Source organism: Lepidochelys kempii, chromosome 8 (assembly GCF_965140285.1).
Source record: "Lepidochelys kempii isolate rLepKem1 chromosome 8, rLepKem1.hap1, whole genome shotgun sequence".
In the NCBI taxonomy this organism is placed as follows: Eukaryota; Metazoa; Chordata; order Testudines; family Cheloniidae; genus Lepidochelys; species Lepidochelys kempii.
This window is the reverse complement of record NC_136387.1, coordinates 49,600,849-49,626,647: the sequence shown is the minus strand read 5'-3', so window position 1 is coordinate 49,626,647 and position 25,799 is coordinate 49,600,849. Positions and strand designations below refer to the sequence as shown.

Below are 25,799 nucleotides of genomic sequence, written 5' to 3'. Positions count from 1 at the left end.
TTGCTGATCTAGTCGTAAGTTACAATACAAAATGAATTGTATAATGTGTATTAATTTTATAACTTGTCCACCCTACTACTGGAGCAACAGCAGCAACAACAGCACGGGGAGGAAGAAGCCAGGTTGCACTCAGACCCTTCTCTTTGGGAGGCAGGGCCAGAACCCCCTTGGGAGACCAGAGACAATTCTGGCTGCCACCCTCACAGACCTGGCTGCCCCTCTGACAGCATGCACTCCTTGCTCATTTCTGTGGACAGAACAGAATGATCATAGACAGAGAGGCAAACAGAAAACCTGGAAAGAAAGACTGGGGGTTGACTCGGGTGAGGTGTTGGTTAAGAGCTTTGGTATAGGGGGAGAATTTTGTCTCTAGCACTTTTTCTAAACAAGGTGAACCAATGAGCAAATGTAGGTTTTGAGGAGCAAGTTCAGAGCTTTAATGATGATTCAGAGCACAGGGGATCTTGATTTATAAGGTACTTCACTTACAATAATCTGCCTGTACTCAATTCACCTGCCTCAGAAGGTTGAAGGGCTGAGTTGACATGGCTGGGATATGAACTTGCAGTTATAGGGATTTAAAAGACATTTCAAACTGGATGACTAGACCATTGAGCCATTTTTATGGGCATTAAGGCTTTTCAAGGATGGGAAGTAGTAATGGTAGCAAGCCCTCAGACTGGCAGCTGGGGTTGAGTTGGTTGTCCAGAACAGGATCCACTCACTATTTGACTAGGGCTCCTAGGGCACTTTTTATGCTAAAAGACCTTGAATGAGACTGAGGCTGAGATTTCAGAGGAGACCTATTGGAATGAGGTGCCCAACTCCTCCTGAAAGTCAATAGGATTGGGGCACATAACTCCCTTAGGCCCCTTTGAAAATCTCAGACTATAGATTCAACTTAATAGATACATGTGGAGAAACAACAGCAACATAAAACCTTCCCTAGTAGACACCCTCCAGCAAAGGCAGACCAGCACAAGGAAGGGGATTATGATCACGGTTTTCAGCTTTGTCATTCTGTGTAAAAGCAGACAAATGCAGGCTAAGGTTAATGACCCAAAGAGCAAGGCCATGCACTGAGTCTTAAGTACAGCTACACAAGGGCTTCAGCAGAAATCCTGCAGCAAGTAGCCTCACTGATAGTGTCTTTAAACTAAGGAGGTTCTGCTTCTGGCCCAGTCCAGTTGGAATCTCTGGAGAGAGAGCAGGGTCAGCTCACTCAGGTCTAATCAGTCAGCCCCCACTGCCTTGTGCAGATACAGGACAAGAAATAGCTTCTCAAAGGGGAGGTTCCAACAGCAGCAGTGGGAGCAAACAACCTAGCTAGATTTAAGATGGAGCTTGATCAGTTTATGAACAAGATTATATGATGACATTGCCTGAGACAGCAGGAGACTGGACTTTATGACCTACAAGGTGCCTTCTAATCCTAAATTCCCAACTGCCTCAGCCCAGAGTAGATTATTGAAGGTTTTCATGTACCATTGGTCACAGCTTGTACTGAATCCTCTGGCTTACTTACAACAACTGCAGACTGCAGCAGGCAGGCAGACCTGGCTGACCCCCTTGCCTTTATTCCCAGGACCGATCTATGGGCTTGGTTAGCATCCCTCTTTGGCTATAGGCCTCCATATCCAGCCTTTGGCTATGGGGTGGGGATAGCATCCTCTCCAGCTAATGGATGTTGGGTGGGGTTAGCTGCAGAAGGAACCAAACATATGCCACAGTGGGCAGGAAGGAAGGGGGATATAGGGGACACTCTGGGATAAAAGACAGAGAGAAGGAATAAAAGGAAGGTGATTCTTACCCTGGGAGCAGTCAAGCCCAATGAAACCATCGTGGCAGTAGCACTCGCCGCTGTCACAGAAACCGTTGCCGCTGCAGTCATTGGGGCATCTCTTCTCGCTGCAGTCATCTCGAATGAACTCCTCATAGCATTGGCACACACCATTGTTGCAGATCCCATTGCCACTGCAGTTCATAGGGCACAGCCGCTGACTGCAGTCTTCACCAACGTAGGGTTTGCTGCAGATGCATTTGCCATCAACACAGCGTCCATTGCCATTGCAATTGTTGGGGCAGCTGGGGCGGGAGCAATCGCTGCCCTCCCAGCCTTCATCACAGTCACATCCACAGATCTCTTGGATGAAAGTTCCATGGCCACTGCAATTCGAGACACCTGTCCAGTTAGGGACCCAGAGCCAACATCAGCAGGTAGCATGCAGGAGAGAAAGAGGCAGACAAAACAGCATTAGAAATAGAGCCGTAGACCGATATAGAGAAGATCTATTCAAAACCACTGGTAGGAAAGAGAAACTAAATGGACTGATTATAGCTGCACCCACTAGGGTCATATGAGACCATCACCTGGGCATTCTTCTTTGTTTTAGACAGTTACCTACCAAAGAAAAACAAACAAATTCAACATTTTCCTTTAAGATGAAAAATCCTGGGACTGGAAACAAAACAAAAAACCTAGGAATGCTACAATCACGCCTCCTGCTGATGTGGAATTCCAGAATGTCCCCTCTCACAAACTCAAGAACTCCATGCCCTGACTTCTCAGACACTCCAGAATTCCTCTCAAAGCTGAAAGACACATGTTAGCACATTTTGGGAACTTCAGCTTTCCCCGCCAAGCCCAGGAACCTGACCCCTACCCCACCTTGGAGATTCCAGAGTTTGACTCCCTCAAGATCAGGAAATCAAGGAGTCTAATCCAAGCCCAAACTCTTCCAGAAACCCCAGAATTCCACACCCCGCTGCTGAGTCTGAGCTTCTTGCCACTGTGAGGACACTTGAAATCACCCCTACCCCTGCCCATCACCACTGGGGAGCACAGCAAACCAAGCACTCCATCACCTCATAAACAGTAGAATTCCAGCCCAAGCTCTGGAACTTGAGCTCTCCCCAAAGCCCAGTGAAGTCAGTGGGAGTCTTTCCATTGGCTTCAATGGACTTCTGGAGTTCCTGACAGAGAGACTTCCAAATTCCCCACCTCATACTCCGGAAACTAATTGATCCCATTAATCCTGCTTTCCATATGCCTCAGACTTCCATACTCCAATGTAAGAAACCTGGGCTCCAGCCTACCCAGAACTTTTCCAGTAGGGAATAGCACAGCACAGAGAGGGACATACAATTAAAGTTACTGGAGTTAGAGAGAACACACTACAAAAAAATAAATCACAGTATGATGCACACCTTGAACTCCCCCACAGCACCTCTGTACACTGCAGGCCTCCTTGAGCACCATCATTTCTTTCTCCATCTTTTCCATCCTTTCCACCAGATCTTTCATGTGTCCCAAAGCTTCACAGTCACCTCTCGGTGTCTGAACTCGGATGTTGTGCCTGAATATGATATTCTGCTCCTCCTCCTCGTCCGCATCCCCAGCAGCAAGCAGCACATGACTGTCGTCTTTGAGCGGCAACGGGTCCGCCTCCACCTTGATCTGGGGTGATTTGGGTAGATCAATCTTGTATGAGTGGCTGAAGGAGATTTTCTGACCATTGCTGGTACAGTTGTGAGGTTCATGGGGGAGCTGAACAGCAGCTATTTGGAGAGCAAGGTACAGGAACATCCCCTGAGGGAAAGTAAGCCAACTCCAGACACTCATCTTGTAATTCGTCAGAGGGAAGGATCCTATAAAAACAGTGAAGATGGTTTCAAGGATGAAAAAAATTCTACCATAAAACCATAAAAGCATCGCAGCAGGCCGTGGTCTATCTGGTGCTGTGAGCTCACAAGTTCATCAGTGACAGGTTGGTCAGTATTTGGATAAGACATATACAAAGAATATCTGGGTGATACAGAAAATGGTAATTGTGTTGACTCAGTAGGCACCACTCTTCCTTATAAGTCAGCACTGAATTAGAGTCCTGACCCATCATTAGCAGGCACTGTGCTCTGCAAGATGATATCTTTCAGATGATACTTAAAACTTGATTATTAAAGTCCTGATTATTAACTATCCCGTTGCAATTTTAGTTCAAGTAAAAGTGTTGGCCCTACCTGACATTAGGTCTAACAATTCCCCTGCAGTTTAAATGGATATAGTATTTTTCCCTCACTTATTACATTAAGCTGCTGTACACTGTTGCAGTGTGCTGTTAAACATAGTTCACCCCAGAGATTGCTGCATTTCAGTGGTGGATGGAGTAAACGCTATACAGTGAAACATGCTTTAAGGCAGCCACTCAAGGGTGACAAAAATCAGCTCCTTAACAGAGGTGATTTTCCAATAAAGTCTGTAGCAGAATTGTTCTCGGAACATTCAGGATAATATCTTGTTGCAGCCTTTTATGAAAAGAGGTTGGCTAATACAGATTGTTAGGATATAGATATTCAGGCCTGCCTGTAAAGGCCTATACTTTAAGAATGTAGGTATATGTTTATCATTTAGCTAGTAATAGAAGTATGCAAGAAAGACTCTCTGTAAGGGCCTTCTCTCACTGTGACAGTCTGAGGCCCTGTTCTTAGGCCAATGCCTTTGGCTAAGCAGCAGAGGCAGCCATAAGCTGGGAAGCGTATGGTCACATCCTCACATTCCAAACTAGTCAATATGGGGCTGTTAGGAAGGTGATCCGATCTATCACCTCCAGAGAAAGGGAAGAGCCTAGAAGATGTAAAAGGAAATTTAGGTTGATAGATTTCTGTCTGTTAAGAACTCACTTATCAAAAGACACAGCTGGGAAACCCTTATGTCTTTATAGATGTAGTTGTGAAATCCTCACTTCTGTATTGTTTTGTCATTATAGTTCCCACTTTGCTATTGCTCATTTGCATGGTCTCTGTCTGGTTCTGTGATTGTTTCTGTCTGCTGTACAATTAATTTTGATGGGTGTAAACTAATTAAGGTGGTGGGATATAATCGGTTAGCCAGTCATGTTACAATATGTTAGGATTGGTTAGGTAAATTTCAGTAGAATGATTGGTTAAGGTATAGCTAAGAATATTACTATATAAAATTAGGGGCAAACAGGAAGTAAGTTGGGATTCAAAAATAAGGAAAAAGGAACTTGGATTTAAGCTTGCTGGAAGTTCACCCCAATAAACATCAAATTGTTTGCACCTTCGGACTTCGGGTATTGTTGCTCTCTGTTCATGCGAGAAGGACCAGGGAAGTGGGAGAGTGAAGGAATAAGCTCTCTAACACAGATGGTGTGTTGCATAGGTTTCACTGCATATAGTTTACATAGCTGTTTGTTAATTGGAAAATATCACAGGATCCTTTGGAAGGAACTGCACTGTACAAATGTACAATATTTTTATTTATCGTACAGTGAATTTAGTGCTGGTGTAAGGTACCAGGCTCACAATCAGGGAGGCTGAATAGTTCTCTCCATACAACAAGTTCAGTGCAGACAATGCTAGGGCAAGACTTTCACATACTGCTCTGTCTGTGTTCCTGCACCCTGACCTGGAAGTCCCTCTTCTAAGAGAGAGGAAGCTCAGCTTCCATGCTGGGCATGCAGGCAAGGGCACTAACTGTGATGAGGACACTTGTACATTATCAACTGGATTGAGACATCAGCTCATCTCATATGGGTCACTGAATGACAATGAACTGGTTATCATTAGCCTGGGTGATGTTTGAACCAATATCTAAACGTTCAAGGCCCTGTATTACCAATTCCTTCGTCATCCAGTCTACCACTCCAAAGACTCCTTTCCAGTCTAAATCATGTTACTGGCCCCTGTGAAATAAAGACTGGGACTCAATTTGTGCATGCCCTTGGAAAATTAATTCTGCTTCTTCTAAGGTGTTGCACATTTTGACCCTTGCATTGTCCTGAACCTGGGGAAGTCAAGGTGTTACCCCACATTCTATTTTAAACTACTGTATGATGACATGGTGCCATCCTGAGTTTTGAGGTCTCTCTAGGGATTTGAAGCGCTTGGTTTAACTGGATGTCAGATTTACTTTATAGTCACTGCAAAGGTAATCCAGGAGCCACACCAGATAACCTCATTGTTAGTTTGAGTGACAACAGGTCTGACAAACTAACTGATGCCAATGGGAAAGATAATTTCTGGCAGTTTTAATCATGGTGGCACTTGTAGTTAAGAGCGAAGATTGTTACACACACAGACACAGACGCAGACACACACACAGCAGGGGCAAACCTACTTTTCATGTCCCAAATTCTATCTTGGAAAATGGAGGAGATCTCCCCATGACATTACAGATCCTCACTTTGACTAGCCAGAGCCTGAAATCATGGCATATGGAGCTGTCCTTTAGAGCCTCCTTGGCAAGGTTCAGGAAGAGTACTCTACTTATTCAGAAACTTGAGGCTCTGGCTCCTAAAAAAAAAAAAAAAAAACCCCAAAACAATAACAAATGTATGTAGGGCCAAATGCTCAATACCTTTCTCAGCACATGCTCAGGCAGAACACTCACTGAAGTTAACAGGAGTTTTGCCAGGGGAAAGAGTGAGTGAAATAGCATAAGGACTTCAGGATTCAGTCCATGAGCCTTTATTATGTATAAAGAAAATTTTAAAAATGAGAAACAATCTGTAGCTTTTTCCTTCCAGCATTTGTCAAACTATATCTAACCTATTTTTCGTCTCTCAGCACATTATTCTGCTGATGCAGGACTTCTTCATCCTTGTTCTGAGGTTTTGCAACCACCTGTTAGCCAAGGAAGATGAGGCTTTTAATCCTCTCTCCGTCCCCCATCATCTGCTATTCCATTTACAAACTATTTCCAAACCTCCCCTTTCTTAGGCAAAGAGCCACAGAAATTAACTACCTTCAGCTCTCTTTAGCCCTCTGAAACATATCAAGTAATAAGGGTTGTCCTCATCTCAAGGCTTTGAGCCAACATAGTACTTGAGATCCACAGATTTTCACAATAGACCACAGACAGGGTGTCCAGAACCTTGTTTTACAGGGTTTATTTTCAAAGCCCTGGAAATGAAAAACCCACACACGCATACACACATGAAAAGCCCTTTTCTCATCTCTGGATATTGCATGCCATTCTGTGTTGTAACATGATGTCTCTACTAATTAGACTCTCTTGAGCACCGCAAATTGATCTCAGATTTTCCTGGGCAAGCAGATCACTCAAGAGAAAAAGTCCTGAACATAGCACTTCTGTCAAGTATAATGAAAGAGGATACCAGTACTTCTGGCTTCAACATCATGTAATAAAAGAGATTTTCCCCTGCTGTTTAAGAAAAAGAGGATGGATGTAACCAATCTTTCATTGAGAACATTATGGTCATATGTATAAGATCATGTAACTGGAAGTAATAGGGTGAAACTGAGTAAAGGAAAGGTTTAGATCGAATACCAGGAATTTTTTTTCCCTAACAGTCAGATATATTAGACTATGGAATAGTCTAAGGAAAGTGGTGGAAGATACATTGCTTGTGACACTTAAACCTCAACTTAGTAAAACACTAGATAATAAGACACTGTAGAGAACAGGCAGGATTCTCATGGGAAGGATAAGATGATCTAATCCTATAGGTCTTTTCCATTCCTAATGTCTATGCCTGTGTATTTTAGTGTACTGAATTTTGCAATTTGCTGTTCTGGACAACAGTATTTCTTCAAGCTAACTGGCCATTGTATATATTACTTGTACTGCAGTGTCACTTTATCACCCCAGCTCCTTTGTGCTAGGCACTGTACAAGCATAAAACAAAATAGGTCCTTGCCCCACAGAATTTACTATCTATGCAAACATTTAAAAGGTAACATAGTTTTAACATCTTCTATGAGTGCTTTCATAGGATTTAAACCCACAACCTCTTATGCAAGGCTGATGTACCTAAACCACAAAGCCACTTGATAGGCTGTTAATAAGGTAGCTGTACTTTCCTAACCATTTTAGATTGTAAGCTCTTCAGGGAAGGGACTAGAATTTACAATATGTTTGTACAGTGCCTATCACAATGGAGCCCAAATAGCTTCAGGTCTGTAGGTGCTAGCACAATACAAACATTAGATAAAAGTCACTGATCCAACTGGATGGTTCCTAGCATGGACTCAGATGTCTGCATCTTCTCTGAAGGTAGCAACCTCCTCGAACTAGAACATTTTTGGTTTTTAATTAATTAGTTAATTTAAAAAAAAATAATTTGACAACTTTCAGTGCCCTGAGAGCAAGAGTTTACTAATTGAACCAGATATAGGGTCAGTAGATGCTGGACAAACTGCCTCCCCACCTCCCATCATGCTCTGCCAACCCCAATGAAATGAAAGAATAATTTAAGTCTCATTTAACCAGTTCTTAAACCATACCCATAAGGATCAGTACTCCTGGGTTCTATTCTTATTTCTGTCACTGACTTGCTTTGTGACCTGGAAGGAAATGACATAACTTGTCTTGGAATAGTGCCTGACATACTAATTGTACCCCAAAACACTCCATAAATTAAATGCTAGATTTACAAAGTTAAAAAAAATAATTGCGGTGGAAGAGAGACATTTTCAGATGAAAATAGATGCACAGTCAGGTAAGTGGAGAGATGCACGAAGGTTATTCCAGATGGCAGGAGATGCAAAGGAGAAGAGTCTTGGACCAATAATGGTGAGATTGTAATATGAGGCAGGGAGGATGCTGACACTAGGCAAGTGGGATGAACAGAAAGGGGAAGGGAGAGACAAAGAGCCAGCTGCTTGGCTGGTGTAAATCGTCATGGCCTGATTATAGTTCCAGCGAAGTCAATGATCTACACCAGCGGAGGATCTGGCCCAAAGGCTATGCAGCAAATCTATGAAGGGTTTTAAAAACAAGGGGGTTAATTTTCAACCAGATGCTGAAGTGGAGGGAAAACATGGGTGTTGTTTGAAGATGTAGGGGATATGGTTACATGTCTTTTTATAGGCAAGAAGGTAGTGAGCAGATTTCTGTATATGCATGGGTTAGTTAAAGCATGGGAACACTGCAGGGATGGAAGCTACTATAATCAAGGCAAGGGATGATGAAACCACGGATGTCGATTTCAGCAGAGGTGGGACTGAGAGGAACATAAGGAGATTCACAGACAGACATAGGAAGCCTGGGAGAAGGAGAGTCCAGAGTGGAGGGTAACTCCAACATTGCAGACAGTGGAGTCAAATACAAGGTCTCCATTGAGGAGAGAAACCGAGGAAATGGAGTAATATTTGAGGATGGTTCTTTTCCCCAAAGGAAGCACATCAGTCTTTGAGATATTTAGCTAAAGGAAGTTGAGACACAGTAGTAAAGAAAGGCAGTGAGGCGGTGAATATGTGCATACTGTAAAAGTTAGCAGTGTGAGCTCAAATTAAAGGCAGAGGAAAAATGGCCATGAAATAGGAGAAAGAGCAGGGGGCTGAGAATTGAACCTTGTGGGATTCCATAGTGCTGTGCTATTCCCAAAGAAGAGCAGTTTCATTCTGGCCTTATCACAGAAAGTGCTAAGGATATTGTGGTTATTGGAAAGGTGGAAGAAGGCTGCTTCTAAACCCTTTTGCTGAGAAAGGGAAGGTCACAGACAGGTTTGAGCATCAAGGTCAAGGGACATTTCTTGAGGAAGGTGGTGGGGATTGGCTCCTTGAAGAGGCTCTTTTCTGGGCTAGCTAAGGGGAAGTGGCCAAACATTTTCCACATATGTTGCAACCAATATTGTGCAAAGTAATAATTCCATCCCTAGTTAACTGAACCTGGGAACGCTGGGGTTGGGTTCAGGAGACTTCAAATGCTATCGAGTATGAGTAGCCACCATTAGCTCAACCTTAATGTCCGTAACACAGACATTGGCTATAAAATTATTAGGGTCTTATTACAGCAAAGAGTTCAATAGCTCTGAAGCAGGGTGATGTGCAATAGCAGCTTGCAGATAGGAAAGGGGTGCATCCTCAGAGGTACGTGGCAAAATCCTGTTCCCAGTCACGCTGGAGTAGATCTGAAGTAATGCCATTGCAATCAGTTAAGTTGTCCTGATTTATCTTAGCGTGAATGAGAGCAGAATCTGGGCCATTTTATGTTGTTAATATTGCAACTTTGTACCAATGAAAAAGTGCTTAAATAGACACCAGCAACAGTGAAAAGCAGAACTCATTCATGAAGTTTTTCTATATACTTTGGCACCTCACAAAATACCCAATATCCACTGTGCCCAAGTTTCACAGAATCTATAAATGGAAAATATCTATTCAGTTCTCTAATATTCTAGTCCATCTCCCAGCCATTTGCTTCCTATTATGCATTTACTCATTTTATCCAGTCAAGAGGGGCACTCAGCCATGTGGATTGAAGAGACAAGTTACTTATTTTACAGAGTTTCCATAAACTTCATTTAGCGTAAATGACTGAATTTCTCATCTTGACTTTCTGCACTGAGGCTATGCTGCTATTTTCAACACCATTTCCTGTAGAAAGCGGCTCCTAACAATTTTATTTCCCTGTGTGGGATGATGTTTTGAATGTGATTTGTGCATGCGTGCACGTTCAAGTTTAATTCTGATTTTAATTCTGAAACACAAAAACACATCTTGGGCTCCAAAAGGAATGGGTTATTATAGTTATAATATGAGCTGACCATATTCTGCTTTGAGTACAACCGAATCCAACTTGGTTAGACTGTTTCTTTGCATGAGTCTATTGCCTTGTTCAAGGACATCACTCACCAACTGACTCTTTACCTAAGTCTACAAAAGTTTGGAATGATTTCAGTTATTAGAAAACAGAATGGAAACCAGTCAGATAAATCTTTTTCTTCTCATGCATTTTCTCTTCTACAAAGTCTACATTTTTGTATGTACCTGGTTTCCTAATTAGTTTGAATGATTTATGTCTGAATCCCTTAGACAGCTTTGAAAATCTCTGCATCTTTGCTTTTTAATTTTTTTTATTTTCTGACTTAGTTGTTTAATATAAGGTTTTTGTAGCAAGGGTGTAACACTAGCTATGAGGCTTCCTTTTATTATATATATTAGTTACCAATCAGATATTTACATTATTAATTCAGTATGTGGTTGGGGTTTTTACCTGTCATTAATTGTTATTTTATTAAAGGTTTCAGAGTAGCAGCCGTGTTAGTCTGTATTCGCAAAAAGAAAAGGAGTACTTGTGGCACCTTAGAGACTAACCAATTTATTTGAGCATAAGCTTTCGTGAGCTACAGCATCCGATGAAGTGAAAAAGCTTATGCTCAAATAAATTGGTTAGTCTCTAAGGTGCCACAAGTACTTCTTTTATTTTATTAAAGTAAGCCTCTCTCTTTAAGAGAAGAGAATTTTTTAAAATGCTATATAATTCACAATTTTTGTAATTATTATAACTGATCACGTCTGCCTATTTTCTTTAGTTTTGTTTTGCTAGTGGAATGTCATCTTTTTGACATAAACAGTATAATAAATAAAATACTTATTATGGAAAAGAATCAGTCTATTTAATTTGACCTGATGATAAAGAGCTTCAAATAATTTGGCCCTATGGAGTTTGTGAAGTGACGTGCACTGTAAGGCATGAAAGCGGCTGCTGAGCAGGTAGATAGTTTGTGTTGCAGTCGTAACATGTAAATATGAATAAACAACCTCAGTATGATCCCCTGGCAAGAGGAAGAGCATTTTAAAACAAATGAAAAACCATAGAAATTAGTGGCTGAAATAGAAAGTGTAAAGAACACAACAGAGCCTGAAATAACCAGTCTAGGAGTGAAATCCTGACTCCACTGAAGTCAATGACAACTCCCATCGACTTCAGTGGAGATAGCATTTCACTCTAAATGTTTGTTTCTTTGAAGGAAAACACTTTGAGCAAGTTTAAACCTTTTAACTTGGAACATATATATTAACTGGAACACCATTTTCTGTGAAATATGTATTCTAATAACGTTTACCTGCCACACAGGTGTGTTGTAAGGCTTATTTCATTAGAAGAACAGGAGTACTTGTAGCACCTTAGAGACTAACAAATTTATTAGAGCATAAGCTTTCGTGGGCTACAGCCCACTTCATCGGATGCATAGAATGGAACAAGAATGTTCCATTCTATGCATCCGATGAAGTGGGCTGTAGCCCACGAAAGCTTATGCTCTAATAAATTTGTTAGTCTCTAAGGTGCCACAAGTACTCCTGTTCTTTTTGCGGATACAGACTAACACAGCTGCTACTCTGAAACCTGTCATTATTTCATTAGATTTTGTAAAGTGCTTTGAGGTCTTCAGGTGAAAGATGCTATAAAAGGGAAAACAATGATTATTTATGCTTCATCAAGATCTAAGAGTATTCCCATTTCTTGTCCTAAAGGAAACTAGAAAAATGTTCCCCTTACCTCTAGGATATTCTTCAGCTGTCTGATAAGCAGTAGGGTCCTTCTGTTTCGCTGCTACCTGCAATGGGAAACTGGAGCAAGCTAAAGGTTAGCAACTGCTCTTCTCTTCCCAGCTCAGCTTCTGATGCCTCTTTTCCCCTCTGGGAGTTTAAATCTCCTTCAGAGGAGATGAAAGGAGCCAATAGAGACACTTGGGTGTTTCCCTTCTGAGCTTTTCATAAGGAATGAAGAAGGTTTGAGAGATGGTGAAAAATTCTTCACTGTGTCTCACTCTCTCATTCTATCAGACCCTATCACTTTATGTTTAGATTTTGACTAAAAACCAGGAGATGTTTATATTTTTGCAAAAACAGGAGCAGAGATCTCAGAATTGTTCTGAAGTCCCATATATGGAAAAGAACTTTTAAAGCATTATTTTGCTGAGGCCTGGGTGTATTCAACACAAAAAAAGGAAAAGTATAGTACACTTCAAAACCAGTTAAGATTAAATCACAACACTGGGGCTCAAAAGCGTGTCTCTTTCACAAACAGAAGCTGATCCAATAAAGATATTACCTCATCCACTTTATCTATCACATCATTAGCAAAACTCAAGTACTTAAAAGAAAGCAAATTAAAAGTTAAGGATACCACTTCTTTTATATCACCCACATAATAAAATTATATACCTACAACAAGGCAAATCTAGAGTGAATTGGCACAGTTCCATAGAATCTGAGCCATTATTCTTACAAAGGACTAGAGCTGACTGAAATATAAAAACCTATTTTCATGAACATTTTCAGAATATTGAAGCTCTTTTCATTTCAGAAGATTTGAAATGGACCTCTTAAAAATAGATTTAAAAAATGATATAAATAAAAAATTTCAAAAACCTGATTTTTGGTAAACTAAATATTTCTATTCCTATTTCAATGTTTTCTATAATTTTTAATGTTTCAAGAACAGACACATTTTTCACAGGAAAAGTCAACAATGTTGCCAATTTTTTGTAAAAATTTAATATCTTTTTAACAAAAATCTAACTTTGTATCGACATAATGATTGAAAATGTTATTGAAATGGTTCTCAAATGAAGCCTGCAGCCCACACAGATTTTGTAAGGGGCATAACCCAAGACTTTGCAATTTTCTTGGGTGTAGTCTGGCAACTGTTAGGCACTAGGGAAAACCCACATGCTAATGTTTCCACTGAATGCATCCAATGAAGTGAGCTGTAGCTCACAAAAGTTTATGCTCAAATAAATTTGTTAGTCTCTAAGGTGCCACAAGTACGCCTTTTCTCTTTCCACAAACTAATGACAAGCTTGATAATGGCAGAGATCTTTTGAATTTATGATACTACACCACTGAAGGAGTGGGGAGTTCATAAGGGGGAGCGAGGGAAAGGGGGCTCTAACACAAGCATGACAGAAGATTTCTGCTGTGTACATGGGGAGCCATTTTGGGGGGCCAGGGAAAGTTAAACCACCTTCCTTCCAGTACTCCAGATTGAACCCTATTGTAATCAGTGGCTGTCTTGGGTACTTTTATTTTTGAGGCTTGGAACTCTGGGTTTACTTCTTGCCTTCTTTATTCATTATCACTTGATCTTTTGCCTACAGGGAACTGATTCAGAGGAAGCAGCATGGTCCAATGGTCTAAGCATAGGACTCCGAGCCAGGAGTAGCTGCATTCTAGCCCCTTTTCGATTCTGACATACTGCATGGCCTTGTGCAAGTCAATTAATCTTTCTCAATATCAGTTTCTCAGTCTGTGACATGGTGACAATGGCCCAGATCTTCCAGTATTGTGCAGTACTTTATGTCTCCCCACTAGGGGAGCGAGGCCCAGCACAACTGGCCATGGCCAATTCTCCACTAGCCTAGTTTGTATGCCTCCATCTTTTCCTATTGCTGGCACAGGGGGCATATTCAGGAGAAAGGGGCCATGCCCAGGTTGTCTCTGGGGCCTGCTGATTCCCATCTACCACACAGGCTTCTTGGAACCAATGGCAGCTGGAGCAATTTAGAGTGCAGGCTGTCCCTAACTTACACTAGGGGACCACCCTGGCTCAGAATGGGCTCACAATCTAACCCAATCACACTTACCTGTCTCATGGGGATGTTGAGGATTCCAGCGTTCTGGAATGCAAGGCACCATGCAAATCTAAGTATCATAGACATGTATTGATCACTCCTTCTCTCGTCTGCTGGGATCTGTTATGAAGTATGGTGCACTTTATTGCACTGAGTGTATTTTTCCAAACACTCCCTATGAATGCAAGTCAAGGTGTCATGTCTGAGCTGTTGGAGTAAAGAATTCTCACCAACAATGGACTGCTAGAAGGGGAAAAAACAACGTTCAGGAAACTTTGTCAGCTAAGGCGAATTGAATTCAAAGTCTTACTTTTAAGAGATTCTGGACATTGTTTGAAATCACTTGAACATAACTGTTTATGCTAAAGGACATGCTGAAGACCCATATTAAAGAAACTATTGGCTCTCCTGGTTTAAAGGACTCCGATATGCCATATTCGTTTGCTTTTTCCAAATGGTTGCTGCAACAGGAGAGCAGAAAGGACTCCAAGAATAGTTCAGAAAAAGGCAAAACTATGCTTTCTGATAAGCATGGTTGATTTCAACTTGATCTGAGAACTCCAGCAGGCTCTGCCCACACAGGCAGAGACCATCAGAATCACAATCCATCAGACTGCTTCGAGAGCAGTATTTACCCAATGAGTACTTTCCCCTGAGCAGCTCCAGCTCTAGCATGGGGGAGGCTCTAAACTACACTAGCTGGTAATGGTCTCCAAGGAACCATCCCCAGCTAAGAATTGCTGGAGCACAGCAGTATGGCTCCAGACGTGCCCCGTCCTGTCCTGCCTTGGCCCAGTTGCATCTCGTGAGCGGTATAAAGGGGCTATACTGGGGAGGAGAATTTGGATCGCAGGTTTGTGAGAAGATAACCTGCTTTTTAATAAGAAATATTTTAAATCACTAATTTAGTAAAGCTAAAGGGTGAAACACAGTACTTGGGAATTATGGAACCTTCCCCACATTGTTACAGCCAACACCTCAGTAACATGTACAGGATAGCAAATATTCCGCAGGATTCCTACATGCCCTGCCAGTTGTGCAATCATCATTCTGTTCGTTCAGCAGCCTTCGCAGCGTGTGTGTATTAGAGTGTACACATCTGCACATTTACTGTTTCTGCACTGGATGGGTCAAACGGGACATTAAATTGTAGTGGGAGAGCTGGATTTTAAATTAGAGTGATAACAGAACTCAGAGCTGAGTTTGTCCTGTTGAATTGCTTTATATCTTTAATTGGGCATCAATCTCCTCATATATCCCCCTACCCAGGATTATACTCATCATACACAGCACCTCCCACAATCACCTCCACCCATTTTCCATCTGGACTCACTAGCGCCCCCTGCAGCTGATGAAGGACAAAAGCAGAGCAAATGCTGCAAAAAATAATGCACAATTATTATTTTGATTTTTTTTAAACAAAATCTCTTTGGCTGTGTCTGTGTCCCTTTTTGCATTTGCATTCCACAAATATTCTAGCAATGAGCTCACTGGCCAGCAGGTTTTCAGAAACAGAGAATTCAAGCAAATACTAGAGAATATCTATAAAAAGCAAGTATTTCATTCTTTCTGCAAGCACCAGAAACTTGATTTTAAGCATTCCATTCAGCCAGTCAGGGACCAGAAACACGTAACTTAGGTGTTCAGATGCACATAGCTTGAGTTTTTAGTATCAGATACTCACAACAAACTGCTCATAAATGTGCAGGAGGTCAGACTAGATGATCATAATGGTCCCTTCTGACCTAAATATCTATGAATCTATGAATCTATGAGTTGCAGACCATGAGCCTGGATATCCCATATTTCCAGAGCTTTGTGCTCCTCACGTGGTGGGGGATTCCCTCGGTGTAGGGGAATCTTCATTTGATGTAAGAACAGTTGTAGTGTCTCCTATACCAGACCTCAATTACCCTCTTAGGTCAGCTTTCTCACTGCTTTGCTCTGCAAGCAGTGCAAAGGGGCCAGCGCCTGGGCCAGGATTTAGCCCAGAGCCTTGCACCTCTTGGTTGCTGGTCCTGAGCCATATCGGGTGAGTAGTGACTGAAAATTGCTACCATATTATGGTACTTTGGTAGCCTGTGTGATGCGAGTTAGTTGTCTCAGTCCAGTGCCTAGAGGACAGATATCCGCTTGACAGAAACTATCCACCACAAGTAGCACCGAGGTTGGCAGGGAGATCAAGGATATAATAAGCTCTGCAGATTGAACTGTCCTCTCAACTATAAAATCAGTCTCATCAGGCCATGGACAAGGTTGATGTTCTTTGGCAGCAGTCAGGGTTCATTATGCTACTGATTCTGCTGTGCATAAATAGACTTCAATCCCCAGGACTCAAACCGCAAGGAACTGTGCTTCCATTAGAGACTAACCAATTTATTTGAGCATAAGCTCACGAAAGCTTATGCTCAAATAAAGTGGTTAGTCTGCCACAAGTCCTCCTTTTTTTTTTTGCGAATACAGACTAACAGGGCTGTTACTCTGAAACCTGCGCTTCCGTAGAAACACATTGGAACCCCTCTGCCTCTGCTCAGATGTCTCAACAGGAAACCTGTCACATGGACAAAAGGCAGCACGTCAGGCCTGTGAAAGGAGATAATTTCAAAGGCAAGACTTTTTGGATGCTCCAGCCAGTAGATATGAATTGTTAATTTCATCAAGAGGTTGAGTTCAAAGTGAAGAGCCCAACATACGTTCCACCTGAAGTCACAACTCTGCTTACTACAGCAAAAAGTTATTTTAACGCACCTCGATTGAGATTCCGCACAGTGCAAAAGGGCAGTTACTCTTTTGAGGCAATATAGTACAGGAAGAAACACACAGCACATGCAGAATTTCCCAGTCATTTTTCATTGGTGAGAGGGGTCATGATTGTTCTTTTGTCTGTAAACCACACATCCTTAATCAAAATTTGTGAGTTGAGGTGGTGTGAAATCTTGCCACTGTAAATTAGCTACTAAAAACCAAGAACAAGACCTATGAATAGCCAGGCAGATGAAGAAGACGTTTGAGAAACAGAAAGAGAGAAATGAGAAAAAGAGACTGAGCCATAAATCAAATGTGTAGTAATTATGGACATGCAGCACAGACATACTTAAATGGAAAGTGACCACATTGTGTGGTGTATTGCTGAATTGCATTGCATCATATTTTCCTGTTGGAACTCCATCCCAATCAGTTTTACAAGCTCACCCCTCCCAACATCAGATCCTTGTGGTCTGCACAAACGCTTAGCCTGAGGTTTTGCAAAGACTACTAGTTTAATCTAATGAGGGAGGTATTTATTCAGACTGACATCAGCACGGGGATGAAGTTTCTACACAGTGTAACCCTCAAAAAAGGTTTGGGTTCCCCCCGCTCCCCACACACAAAAGCACTTTAAAGTGGAGTTTCACTGTAAAAGGAAAGGCATACAGAGCAAAAGATCCACCCCTTTTACTCCGAGAGTGGTGGCAAGAGTTCTCATCAGCCCTGCAGTGGTAATGGGTTGCCAGCAGCCTCGGTAATGATGGACTCTGAAAGTACTATAGTATCTTCACTCTCATTGGGAAGCAGATATAGCAAGTCTAACCCAGCTCTTCTTTGGTCTCTGTGTATAGAAGCAGCTGCAACAAGATCAGGAACTAGGGATTCCTCTCCCTTCCCCAGCACAGTGCTGACTTTCCTCCTTATCTTTGGCCTTGTCTATGTTGGGAATTTGTCCCAATTCCAGATGCACACCCTTGTGTGCATCTTTATGTTCTCTACAGAAAGCAAAGGAACATCAGGCCATCCATGTCTAAAGAGTGTGTATGGTGTACATGGTGGCAATACTGCTGCCCATGGGTGTGGGGAAGTCTCAGCACATGGAGGAAGTAAAGCAGGAGTGACCCCATAATGCCACAGGTCTGAGCAGAGCATGGGGAAGCCTGACATGCTCTATAGCTAGACAGACTAGCCAGAGGAGCCCAGCTGCTTGCATAGGTCTAATGGTTAATTTGTCACAGACACCTCTGGGGCTCATCTCTTTAGTTGAGCCTGTTATGTGGGGCATCACCCACGGAACAGGGCCTGTGTCCCCCTTTGTTCATAACAGCACTGAGCACGCTGGCAGAGACTGACAAACTCGAAGGGTGCCATTCGGGGCTGTGAACTCCAGGCTTCACGGGGAGACGGGACAGGATCTCCCACTCCTGGCCAGGAGCTTTCACCTCCTGTGGATTTCACTCTGTCACATAGGTCAGCAGCTTGGTCCCCTGGGCCTGAAATAGGAGAAATGCCAGGGGCTGGGCTGCAGAAGGGAAATGAACAATGTGTCCTATTATCGAAAACCATGGCTCTGCCTGGTTCCACCAAACCTCTCCCTCCCCCCAAACTCCCTTAAATCCCCCTCCAAAGCCCCCCTCCCTACCCCAAACCTCCCTTCCTCCCCCACGCCTCCCAAACCACCCCTCCCCCATACTCCTCTTCCTCCCCCTCCCACAACGCCTCGCCTCCCCGCTCCCCTCCTTCCCTCCGCCCGACGGGTGGCTGGAGGCGCATGCGCCAGGCGGGGAAGATGGCGGCCTCCATGCTGGGCTGGGCGCTGCGGGCCGCTCGGCAGGTCAGGCCCGTCGGGCGGCAGCGCCTGGCTCGGGGACTCCCCGGGGCTCGCGCTGGGGCTGGTAACTTCCCTGTCCCGGGCCCCCGGTCACTGTCCCGCCACCGACTGGCCCCCTAGCCCAGCCTCTCTGCTTGCCCTTGCCCCTGCCCCCATCCGTGCTCCTCGGTGCCCCCCTGCCCCCGGTCCATCCCCATTGGTCCCCTTCAGTCCCTACCTAGTGCCCCCACTCCCTGCCCCCGGCAGCCTTTATACCCTTGCCCGGTGCCCTCTCTCTGCGGCGCTGCGTAGCGGCCCACGTCCCTCCCCTGGGTTGGTCTGTGTCTCATCTTCAGCTCTCCGTGCAGCGCACGGGCTGTCCCGCTGGGTTCGCCCCTGGGTGAAGTGCGGTCTTCCTGGCTTCAGGTCGGTTAATTTAGGCGGGAAGGATTGGTGGCGTGTCTGGAGAAGCATTTTGTGGCGTGTGCCACTTGGCTTTAGTGGCAGTGTTGTCTAGGACAGTGGCTCTCAACCTTTCCAGACTACTGCAGGTGAAGAACCAGCAGCAGGAAAAGAGAGTCAGCTACAGAAAAAATCCTGTTTTCACAGAAAGATGCCTAGTGATAAAAAAAACAAGGGAAGAGAGTTTAGCAGCTAGAAATAGAAAAGGCCCTTTAGGATATTTGATGTGTGTGTGTCTCACATGATATATCCTCTATTGAGACTGTATAGGCTATTAAACAGATATAACTTAGACTGTGCAGTAAAAATATTATCTAAGAGACACAGACAAGGTTTTCATCTCGAGGCCAAAAGACCAAAAACATCAAGACACTTGATCATGGTCTTTGATAGGCCAAGAGACTACTGATACTTGATCTTAGCCAAAAATACACTGGATCCCAGCACCAAAAAACAAACAAAAAAACACACCCCTGAAAAAACCTGGATTTTTTTCTACAGGTTCTAGGAGGTGCCAACAGCCCTTTTATTTATTATGATGATTTCTATTCCAGTCGTGCCTTAGCCAAGATCAAAGTCTCCTTGTGCTACATGCTAGTAGGGCATTTTATTATGACTATGGACTGTGTATTTAAATCTTGACAGTCTTAAAAGACTCCATTGTATGCTGTGTAAAACACACCTGTGCTAGGATGTATGATCCTGCAGGCCTTGTCTATGCTACAGAATTTTGTGTTTGAACATAGCTGTCAACAACCATGTTAACACTTGAAACTACATACAGTTTGTCCTGGTCCACACTGATTGTTAAACATGACAGATCACAGTTGTCAACAATTGTGTGCTTAGACATGATAGAATTTCATGACCTAGGCCAGGCCAACAACAGAGCTAGCTGGTGTGATTTGCTGAGCTACAGGATTAAATTCCCTGGATGCGTGAAGAGGGTGACTTGCCAGTATTGTCAGGCCTGAAGACCAGAGGAGTCAGTGAAGGCAGTGATTGAATCCAAATGAGGTAGATGCTAGAAAGAGTAAATTGGAATAAGCAATATTTGGAATTGGGTGAGTGATAAAATACTGGAAGCTGCAGATTTAACCGTTATATTTTCCCTTTTGTTAGATATTTCCTTTGCCCTGTAGAGGGCAAGTGCGGGGTTACTATGTAGACTGGAGAATGCTGCGTGATGTAAAGAGACGGAAGATGGCTTATGAATATGCAGATGAGAGGTTGCGGATCAACGCTCTCCGAAAAAATAACATCCTGCCTAAAGAACTGCAGGTAAAGTAAAGTCCATCTGTACTTTCTTGTGGGACCATTTAGGGAGATGGTATGCACACCCACATACTTTAGGGAGAAGGTATGCACACCCACACTGCTGCTGCTGCAGCAGCAGCATTCTCTGAGCATCACAAGCTACTTTGTATGAATCTAATTGTGCAGCCAGTGCCAGGCTTCAGATTCGGGGGGGGGGGGGGGGTGTCAGTCTAGAATACCTGCATCCATCTAGTTCACAAGCTCACTTCACATCATGTAGCCATCTACTTAGTATTGATACTCAGCTCCAGAGCCTTGTCCCTTTTGGGTCATTCTTAACAGGAATAAAATCTCTTGGGTGGAACTCCTTTGCCACTGCTAAAATCAGAAGTCATCAGAGGTTATTAGAACAGGAAGTGGTTATGTCCTGCAGGGGTACAGTGAACAGCCTCATTGTTCCTATGGATGTTCCTGGAGTCTTGTTTTTCCTTCTGTAACTGTCACTAATGGGTGTGTGAGGGCCATTTCCCCTTTAGGTATGGGAGGTTCACTGTCTAGTTCAGTGGTATACAAACTTTTCCAGTTGCATCCCCACTTACCATTTATGGAATCTGTCTGTGCCTCACCCTCCATTACTGCACAGCCAAGGCTTCCTCAGCTGCAGGCTGCTTCTACCTTGCAGACAGGCTGCACTGCTAGGGCAGGGCCAATACCTGCCCCCTCCCCTCTTGGGTTTTCAGCCTGGGGGTGGAGCCAGCACTCTGCACAGAGGATGCTGGGAGCAGAAATTGGCACGGCACACTGACCCATGGGCTAGGTGGCCCACTGAGGTGACTCGGGTGGAGGTGCTCCCTCCTTGCCCCCAAGGGGGCTGGCACAAGCTGTCTGGCATTGCCACTCAGCTCTGCACGTTCCTCTGTGCCCCCCTGGGGGGTGTGCCCCATAGTTTTGCTCACTACAGGTCTAGTTTACTAGGTCCTAAAGAAATGCTGTACATCCAGGCTGATTTCTGCTCCCGCACTACTTTAAAATCTTGGGACGTGATTCTGCAAAGACTTACATATTTGAGATTAAGCATATGGGTAAATAGTCTCATTGATTTCAAAGGGCTGTGTGCCCTATTAAAATTAGACTTTTACAAGTCTTTCCAGGATCAGGACCTTTAGATATAAATTTCTGGATTTTTATTGTCTAGTCACCACTACCTCAACCCACCCATCTGAAAACCCTAATAGAGCCTGCAGGCGTCACCAGGGCTATAGAAATTGCTAGAGTGGGGAAAAAGGGAGAAAGATAAGTGCTGCTGATCTAACTCTGTAGTTAAAACATCCTACTGGAGGTAGCTTTTTCCCCCCTAGCTAAGCCATCAGTTTCCTTATTTCCCAGTGCCAGCATTTACAACAGGAGATGCTGACTCAAACGAATGAGGCACTGAGAGAACAGGAAGCAAGACTTCTCCTCAGAATTCTGTCTTCAGCAGTTATTTGTCTGGAAGCTTTATTTATACTCTAAAATAAAGCTAGCAATCTTTATAGACTTACCAGGGAATAATGCACCCGAGCTGTTGCTGTGAGGGGTGATCGTGGGAATAAGTTAGGATTCTGCTCTGACTGGTTTGTTAAAGGGGTGCAGAAAGAGTTGATTTGTAGTAGGGAACCTTCTGACTTCTCTGGATGAGTGAGTGCTCTAGTATTTTCTGGGTGGTTGCTCATATAACTAGGATATAAACTCATTTCCTAATAGAAACTAATTCAGACCAAAGGAACAATTGATACCTCATGGGGAACATACTCATTGTGTCCTGGTTTCAGTCTGTCTTCCTTCTCTCTCTCTCCATTTTCTGTGGAGTTTCCTTCACAGAGATGGCTTTACCTACCCTTTTGAGTGAGATATACCATGCATTGTTCTCATTGCTATGAGCTGGTCTTTACATGGCATATTCACCTACCAGTATTGAGGTAGCACCAGCCTGCAGTGGACATTTTGTATAAAAACAAGGATTTCTATTGGTTTATCTGCTCATGCTATTCCCCAGGTAGTGGTGGTCATCTTTCAGAGTCACAGCTAGCTACTGTAGTAGTGAATGTGACTTAAGGTGGGGAATGAACTGTTCAGTATAAAATCTCCTTGTCATTCTAGTGCCCCTACTAGTCTTCAGAACTAGGGAAGAGGAGCATGGAAAATAAGATCCACGCTGTTGCTTTCCACAGCGTGATACTTGGGCTCTAAAGAAACACTTAAGCAACAGGCTCCAGATATATGCCTTTCAGAATCTGTTCCTCTTTGAGTAGCTTCAGAAAGGCACCAGTTAATTCTGAGCAACTCCACTGTACAAATCAGACTTGTCTATCTGTTGTAGCTGTAATGTGGAAAATATAAAATTAAATTAACAAATTAAATGTAAACTGCCATAAAAAGCTGATGCTACAAACTCCCTATTGAAAAATGGCAGTTTACATTTAATTTGCTAATTTAAAGGACACTATTTTCTAAAATCATTTTTTGCTATCTGTGACAAATTGTGGCTTGAAATGTATTTCCTTAAAGACTTGTTTCCCTAACTACCTACCTTCACTCCCCAATGTGGTTGCACTGGCTTGTTCTTGTAGGGTTGTTTGAAAGTATTAGGCTTTGTACATAAAGCTCTGAAGCATCTGGTTTGAAGGTAAAACATACAGTTACACTGACTTTGCAAAGGTAAGAAACAGAAGTAGGTCATCTGTGCCGTTTCTTGACCTTTTATCCCTTTGACATCACATGACCTTTTTAGGAGAAGGAAATTTTGCAAGGGTACTGCAAGCCTCAGGGAAACAGTAATTGAATGCAACACCATTTTACCTGATCCAGCATTAGACCCTGCCACTGCCTCAGTTTCCCTGTTTTGGGTTTCCCAATGTGACTGTATCCAGATTCTTCTGAATCAGACACCTCTTCTTGGAGTTTGGGATATAAAAACATTACAGTCCAAATGTCAACTTACTTCAAAACAAGCCTCTCCCTGATTACCAGATTCACAGCCCCTTGCTGGGCTCAACAGTTCTTTGTCAAAACCCAACTCCTGCTGGTTTTTTCAAGCCTCTTCTTCTTCTTACAGCTTCTACTCCTGCCCCTCCCTGCAGGCTGCTCCCACCAGGTCCTTCCTTCTGGCTGGAGTTGAGACACCTTCCCTAGTCTCTTCTGATACTGGGTCCCCTGCAAGAATTGTCCTGCTTATTGTAGGTCTTTCTCCCCAACTGAACAGACTCCTTTATCTGCCTGGAAGCCTCTCAGCTGGGGAGGTAACTAACATGAAACAGATGGGGCTGAGTCCAACTCCCTTAAAGGGCCAGCCCACCCTCTAACATAGACACTATTGACAATTGGTAATTGTCCAACTGGACTGTTCAGTGACTTGGGTGAAATACATGAGGACACTTTTCAGTTCCTAATGGAGCCGGGCCCTCATCCAGCAAGTGGAACCATTAAATCCCATGGGAAGTCTGAGGAGAGAGAACCTAGAAGAGCATGGAGAGCAAACTTCCCTCTCATTAGTTGAGAGGTAGTGGCTCCAGGGTAGGAAGGAGGCACATGCTGGTACCTCTGCTGTGGGTAAGGAAGCCTTCAGGCCTGTCCATCTATACCCCATTCACTAAACTGTCTTAAAAAAGATAACCCTGGGCAAAATACAGCATAGCAACTTCAGGGTGTGTGTGTGTAATTGCCCTTCCTTTGGCTCCAGGAAATAGCTGATAAAGAGATTGCTGCCCTGCCACGTGACAGCTGCCCTGTGAGGATCCGGAATAGATGTGTCCTGACATCCCGTCCACGAGGCGTGAAGCGGCGCTGGAGGCTTAGTCGAATTGTTTTCCGCCACCTGGCTGACCACAATCAGATGTCTGGGATACAGAGAGCTATGTGGTAAATCACCACTAGGACTTGTTTGCTCAGTCAAAAAGCGGAGACTGGGCCCAATTTATGCATTCCTGTAACTGAAAAAGCAAGACTGTCCTTTTGTTTAAAGTCCAGCATGAACATACCAGAAACAAGTAGGGGGAGGGGACAGAGAGGTTCTGTCACTGGGATACCACTGTGAGGGGACTATTGCAAATCTGATGGCAAAGAGATATGGGATAAGGGGCGAATAGGAATGCACCAAGCCAGGCTGTGCTAGAGGCAGTTTTATTTTGCCAGGAAGAGCTGCTACCCTGTTATAAAACCAAGCTGGGATTTGTAACTAAAAGGAACATCTAAATTAAAAACACATTACAGTACAAGACTTGTTCAGTGATTCCTGTTCGCTCTTTACATTCAGATTGCAATGACCTCTTTTGCACAGTTATCTGCTCAAAAGTATCACTAAAAACAAGGAATCACACAATGTAGCAGGGACGTATGCTGCAGTGAATATGAAGACAAGCTCCAACTACTCCGGCCAAGTAGCTGAAAGTGTGCTCACCCTCAGTTAAGGTATTTAAACACTACACCTGTTCAATTTATCTGTACGTTAGGGGCAGGCTAGGCTGACAGTGGACAAACACCCCATTGAGCTGAAGTGTACTGAAGTTCTTCTCCTTCGTGCAGTTAGGGAGCCTGGTGCCGTAGTCCAAGAGCAGGCCAGGGTAAATGACCTGGATCCTAGGCCTTGTTCTCTTATCAACCCCCTGAATCATTTCACTGAACTAACATCTCCGGGCCTTAGTTTTTCCTTCATCTGCAAAATAGGAACAAGAGCATCATATCCCTTCGGAGTTAGGTGAGCTAACATCAAATGCTACATCTGCTTTGGGGCACAGGGGAGGAAGAGCAGAGAGCTGCTGCCTCCTGCAATCAGAGCTATACTGCTGCAGTGTGTACTCAGCCTCCCTCTCCTGTTGCAGTAGACCGTGGGAAAGGAATGTGGCACTGGGAGTACTGCACTAGGGAGCTAGTCACGGCCTGTGGCTTCCCTCCCTTCACACTGCAAAGGAATACCCTGCTGTAGGCAGTGTATGCAGAGGCCATCCTCACTGCTGTGGTGAAGCAGCACGGGTAATGAATTTGGCAGTAGCCCTTGTTACCAGATTTTCCAATTACTTTGGGGAATGCTCATTTATTAGGGTTACTCTTTGGGGTGGGGGGGGGGGAAGGGGAGCACATTCTGTACTTCTTTCAATGTACTGCTTGTGTCCTCATATGGAGCTCTGCTCCCTGCTGCAAGTTCC

At 43.6% G+C, this 25,799-nt stretch overlaps 2 protein-coding genes across 2 annotated transcripts in view; one reads left to right on the top strand and one right to left on the bottom strand.

Annotated features, from left to right (window-relative positions):
* TNN (tenascin N) overlaps positions 1 to 3,622 on the bottom strand; it is a 36,372-nt gene extending 32,750 nt beyond the window's left edge. The window contains exons 1-2 of the mRNA XM_073358209.1: positions 3,208 to 3,622; positions 1,811 to 2,182 (exon numbers count right to left, since the gene is read on the bottom strand). Coding sequence (XP_073214310.1) covers positions 1,811 to 2,182; positions 3,208 to 3,622 — 787 coding nt within the window. The remainder of the gene's footprint in view (positions 1 to 1,810; positions 2,183 to 3,207) is intronic.
* Positions 3,623 to 18,839: 15,217 nt separating this feature from the next.
* Positions 18,840 to 24,872, top strand: MRPS14 (mitochondrial ribosomal protein S14). Its single transcript, XM_073356458.1, has 3 exons — positions 18,840 to 18,924; positions 20,485 to 20,643; positions 24,338 to 24,872. The coding sequence occupies exons 1-3, from the start codon at positions 18,862 to 18,864 to the stop codon at positions 24,518 to 24,520; spliced, it is 405 nt and encodes a 134-aa protein (XP_073212559.1). The 5' UTR covers positions 18,840 to 18,861; the 3' UTR covers positions 24,521 to 24,872.
* The last annotated feature ends 927 nt before the right edge of the window (positions 24,873 to 25,799 follow it).

Excerpts from the sequence above, each read along its gene's own strand:
- MRPS14 (XM_073356458.1), top strand. The coding sequence starts at position 18,862 with ATGCGCCAGGCGGGGAAGATGGCGGCCTCCATGCTGGGCTGGGCGCTG. Across the intron at positions 18,925-20,484 it reads CGCTGCGGGCCGCTCGGCAG|ATATTTCCTTTGCCCTGTAG; the intron begins GTCAGGCCCGTC and ends CCCTTTTGTTAG. Across the intron at positions 20,644-24,337 it reads TCCTGCCTAAAGAACTGCAG|GAAATAGCTGATAAAGAGAT; the intron begins GTAAAGTAAAGT and ends CTTTGGCTCCAG.